Source organism: Capra hircus, chromosome 28 (assembly GCF_001704415.2).
Source record: "Capra hircus breed San Clemente chromosome 28, ASM170441v1, whole genome shotgun sequence".
NCBI lineage: Eukaryota > Metazoa > Chordata > Mammalia > Artiodactyla > Bovidae > Capra > Capra hircus.
The window spans coordinates 1,295,833-1,301,163 of NC_030835.1; the positions used below are offsets into that span (position 1 = coordinate 1,295,833).

Sequence of the window (5,331 nt, forward strand, 5' to 3'; positions counted from 1 at the left end):
GTCTCCTGCTTTGCAGGCGGATTCTTTACCCGCTGAACCATCAGGGAAGCCTCCAAAAAAGCAACTATACTCCAATAAAAACATTTAAGAAAAAAAAAATTTAAAAAGAGTATGATCGTTCCCATTTTGTAGGGGCTTTTTGGTATAATTAAATAAGTATCAGGAATGGTTTAGGCTCTCCAGAAGTACCTCTATATAACCAGTAATTAATACTTGTACAATGCAGTCTCGGGGTCGAACGGGCTGGTACTGAGTTCAAAAGCCCTGAGACCGTGGCTGCGGTTCCCGGCCTGCCGGTGGCTCCTGCGTCACAGAGGGAGATAACCGGAGGCCCTGCGCTCCTGGGAGGCCACACGACGCCTCTCGAGGGACAGGAGATGAAAACGGGAGGACAGGAAGAAACGAAGGACGGTTTTTTTCCGGTGGGCTCGGGACCATAGAGGGCCACTCCGCCAGGATCCTAGAGCGACCGCGTGGCGCAGACCAACCGCGCGGCCTGCACTTCCGGCAGCGCGAAGGGCTCGGGGCGAGCGGGCGAGGGCGGCGGCGGTGAGTGGGCCGAGCCCGCAGGGGCGCGGGCTGGCCGCGGCTGGGCGGCGCCGACCCGGCCGGCGCGGGGGGCGCGGCTCCGGGGCTCCGCTCCCGGGAGGCCCCGGGCGCCCCCGCGGCCGGCGGCGAGGCGGGTGGGGTGGGCCCGGCGGCCGGAGGCCCCGGCGAGCTGAGGCCGAGCGCTGGCCCGGCTCCGGGGCCGCGTTCCCGTCCGCCGGGCGCGCGGCCGGGTCAGACGGACTGAAGAAGCGCTTGGGTGGCGCAGGGCTGTTGCGAGCACTTCAGACGTTGACGCGCGTGAATTTCTAACACCCTGGTGATGTGGCGGCCTCGTTGTCGTCCCAGTGTTACTGGCGAGAAAGCAGGCACATTCCAGCTCGGCTTGTTCGCGTGGCCAGCGGGCCCACTCACTCAGATGTACCCTGATGCCCGCGACTGCCGTGGAGCTGGGCAGAGCCCCGGCCGGAGCGCTGGACTTGGCATTGCAAGTTGCGGTCGCAGTCAGTTCTCACTGCGGGTACAGGTTCTGGGGTCGGGCTCCTAGGGGCTGGGAGCCTGGCCAAAGTAAGCCTGCCGATTCCTTAGACATGGGAGTAGAATGAAGATAATCCCATAAGCCTGCACTGAGAGTGAGATAGCACAGTGACCCAGGCTACCTGTGTGATTTCCTCGTCTGTAGTGTTCCAGCTGAATTAGAGTTTCCTACTAGAACTGCCTTCCGTAGTATTTAAAAATAAATATGGGGTTTTTTTTCAGTGTATAATTACCATTATAGCTATTTTTGAACACCAACATCATGTACCTGACAGATGTCTCCTTGAAATAGATGTTCCACAAATATTTACCAAGTTAAGAAATGAGCAGTGCTCTCTAATTTTGTGCTGTGGGCCGTTTTCTCTTTTGGTACTTACCTTAATTACAGCAGATGTAACTGTTAAATACACAGTTAAAGTCTCAGCACTATCAGGGCTAGAGTCTCAGGTATATAATATAATGACGGAAAAGCAGTAACCGTGAAATAATTTTTGTTTCCAGTTATTTGCTTGGTAAGCTTGTGTGCAAAGACCAGGGTGATTATTCCCATTTTAAAGTCTACTCACTTGCTGACACAGGAGGTGGAAATTAGTTCCAATCATGGTATTACCTTTGCAGGCTTAGGTTCTCCCACATTTGTCACCTATTTGGAGTTTGTGCTTGTTTGTAGCCACAATTTTAAATAACCTTGTAAGTAATTAAGTGAAATTAATTTATTTGAACATTGGAATTCTTGCAGCATTTAGGTATTTTTAAAATTCCTCCCTATTTTTATGTGTAAACTTACTTTCTTCTCTTCTTCTTGTGTTTTGCCTACCACCTTTTATTCTGTTTCATTACACTATCAAATAAAGTTCTTTGGAAATTTTTCCCTCCCAGAAAAAAATCCTCTTGTATCAAGCTTTCAAACAATTGTCCTTTCTTGGGCCATTGGAATCTAGAAGAAATGATAATGAAACATTTCTTTGTTGACATTTTCCTCATCCAGTATTTGAATAGATTCACAGAAACTTTCCACTCCTTATAGAATAGTTCTTATATTCGAAACAATTTATGCTACAAAGTTAGAACTGGATTGTCCTCCACAGCTGTGAAAGTAGAGTGGCTGAGCAAACAAGGGTAAACAAATATTTAATAAAGGAGTGTGAGTTGTCATTTCTTTCTAATTTGGACACCCTAATTAGCCTCCCATGAATGACAATCGGCTTAATATGGGGCAAATATTAAAATATAATGATAACCTGTTACCCAAATTTTGATTGACTTTTGGAGCTATTTTTTTTTATTCCTATTAAAATATTATGTTGTCTCTACTTTTTAATCTTTCAGAATTACATACTCATTTGTTATTGCCCAACAGAAATTTGTATTTTTTATTATCACTTTTTTCGTCCTGTCCCAACAGACAGGAATTCCAAAGGTAAATTTGGTTGTATTTATTAAGTTTAGACTCTGAAATTATTGGGCTTCCCTTGTGGCTCAGCTGGTAAAGAATCTGCCTGCAATGTGGGAGACCTGGGTTCAATCCCTGAGTTGGGAAGATCCCCTGGAGAAGGCAACAGCTATCCACTCCAGTATTCTGGCCTGGAGAATTCCGTGGACTGTATAGTCCATGAGGTCGCAAAGAGTCGGACAGGACTGAGTGACTTTCACTGAAATTATTAGAATTTTTTTGCACATTATTTTCCCTAGAATTATCTTTGTTTTCATATATATATTGAATACATTCGTAATTTTAAAATAGATGAATTTTGATGGGCTAAAGAGGTGTTGCTGTTGCTGCTGCTCCTGCTAAGTCGCTTCAGTCGTGTCCGACTCTGTGCGACCCCAGAGATGGCAGCCCACTAGGCTCCCCTGTCCCTGGGATTCTCCAGAAGAGGTGTTAAAGTTGAATAATTAACAAGTCACCTATAATTTGTTTTTTTTTTTCCTTTTATACAGAAAATTCTGAGCTGTGTAGCTCTAGGAAGTGGAACACTCGTTCAGAAGAAGGACATAGCCTGTCTTAAGAATACATTTGGCTCTTCACCATGCGGTTAGGAAAACCTAAAGGAGCTATATCTCGGAGCTCCAGCCAAGGAAAAGTCTATGAGAACCAGCGCAGAACCGGCCGGCAGCGGCAGAGATGGGGGGTGACTGTCCGATTTGACTCAAGCTTCAGGAGACTGAGACGAGGCCTGGATGAAAAGCCTTATAAATGTGTCGAATGTGAAAAGAGCTTCAGTCAGAGCTCGACTCTCTTCCAGCACCAGAAGATCCATACTGGAAAGAAGTCCCACAAGTGTGCAGACTGTGGGAAAAGCTTCTTTCAGAGTTCTAACCTCATTCAGCATCGCCGCGTCCACACCGGGGAGAAGCCCTATCGGTGCGATGAGTGTGGAGAGAGGTTTAAACAGAGCTCAAACCTCATTCAGCACCAGAGAATTCACACTGGAGAAAAGCCGTACCAGTGTGACGAGTGTGGCCGGTGCTTCAGCCAGAGCTCCCACCTCATTCAGCACCAGCGAACCCACACTGGGGAGAAGCCCTACCAGTGCAGTGAGTGCGGCAAGTGCTTCAGCCAGAGCTCACACCTCAGGCAGCACGTGAAGGTGCACAAGGAGGAGAAGCCCCGGAGAGCCCGGGGCAAAAGCATCCGGGCGAAAACTCACGTGGGGTCATCTTGGAAAGCGGGGAAAGGGAGGAAGTCAGTGGCTGGTCTCCGCTAAGTAAAGGGCACTGCATCAGCCCTTTTTTAAAAAATAAAAAATGTTTCTTGTAGAACTGGAGGTATTTTTTAAATTTAATAGTGTCCTTAAACACTGTATCCTTTCCGAGCATGAGGACATTGGGAGTTCAGTGACATTGGGATCGGAGAGATTATGAGTCCAGCCTTCCTCATTTTTTATGTAACCTGCAGTACAAAAAACAGGAAATGTGTTTCTAGAGAACATAAGCTCCTTGAGCTCTTTTGAAATTGCTTCCTGCATCGTTTTGACCAAAAAAAAAAAAATCATGTTTTGATGACCTGTAAAGGTGTAGAAATTCCAGTGACTGCTCAGTTTCAGGACTTTCCTTGGAAAGAACAATTAAAGGGAGAAATTAATTCCATCAGTTTCAGAGTTCTGTTGTAGATGAGAGTTTATGTTCTTAAAGTTTTGCAGTATATTACTCACTGGTTTGTAAGTACGTCTCAAGGGTCAGCAGAGTAAAATGAATTCACGTTCACAGACTTTTAGTCAGTGAAGTACATCAGTTTGTGTTAGCTTTTTTTGTTCATTTCTCCTGTTTATAGATAGTTACTAATTAAAAGAGTAGAGCTTCCCTATTTTTCATCAAATTCTTAGTAAGTGACACTCTGGAAGCCAAAGAGAGCAGCGAGTTCAACCGCAGGCCTCCTCCCCGTGCTGATGCTGCCCTTCGTGGTGGTCTGACACCACACCACTCGTTTCTAGAAGCTGAAACAGCTTCATGTCAGTCCTTACCCACGTCTTTGAGCTCTCTCTTGTGCTCTGACAGGCCGAGCCAGCCTTTTAGAGCTAAATGAATAAATAAACCAAAATTATTTCTTCTAAATAATCTCAACTTGCAAATTAAAAATCTACAATTTATATGCTCCCTGCCCTCCCCCTTCAAGAGCTTCTTATAACCCTGGTTATCTTAAATGTTTGCCAGTAACATAGTGAAGTTCTGAAAAAGTCAAGTAATATAGTGAAGTTTTGAAAAAGTCAAGTGTTACTGCATTGTAGCTTTTTTGAAATCTAAGTTTAACTTTTTCTGAGTTACCTGTCTTATTTATAAGACCAAACAAGTTTCTTATCTTTCATGAGAATAGTGCCAAGTATCAAACATTTTGATCAGCCTTCAGCTCAGGTTTTAATTTCTATTAAATGCTAACATTCTTCTGATTTTTTTTTGTATCTTTCATAATCATATCTGATTCTGCTGTATCAATGACAGTTATCCATAAAAATTTTTTAAGAGTACTTTGCATATTGCTACCTTCTGTTTGTTTTTCTCCTGGGAGGCTGCTTTGATGATGTAGGCAGCATCTAAAATCACAGCCTGGGAAGAACCTCTTGTTTTGCTTGTCTTTGATTGCCTCAAACTTGAACTTTGCCTCCCTCATGGCCTTGTATTTGAGCGCCAAGTCATGGCAGATGGCTTTGTCAACAGCAGTTTGATCCAACAGGATATTCACAGTGCTGTGTGAGCGCAGGCATGCCTTCGAGTGCCGCAGTAAAGCGAAGAGCACGGTCAAGTGCGTTG

At 45.2% G+C, this 5,331-nt stretch overlaps 1 protein-coding gene across 2 annotated transcripts; it reads left to right on the forward strand.

The window, feature by feature from the left end:
* Positions 369 to 5,048, forward strand: ZNF22 (zinc finger protein 22). 2 transcript variants are annotated; one of them, XM_018042266.1, is made up of 2 exons: positions 369 to 549; positions 3,025 to 5,048. In XM_018042266.1, exon 2 carries the CDS (start codon positions 3,114 to 3,116, stop codon positions 3,789 to 3,791), a length of 678 nt encoding a protein of 225 aa, XP_017897755.1. In that variant the 5' UTR covers positions 369 to 549; positions 3,025 to 3,113; the 3' UTR covers positions 3,792 to 5,048. The 2 variants fall into 2 exon arrangements, with proteins under 2 accessions (XP_017897755.1, XP_005699423.1); XM_005699366.3 differs by lacking the exon at positions 369 to 549 and adding an exon at positions 785 to 1,066.

Excerpts from the sequence above, each read along its gene's own strand:
- ZNF22 (XM_018042266.1), top strand. The coding sequence starts at position 3,114 with ATGCGGTTAGGAAAACCTAAAGGAGCTATATCTCGGAGCTCCAGCCAA.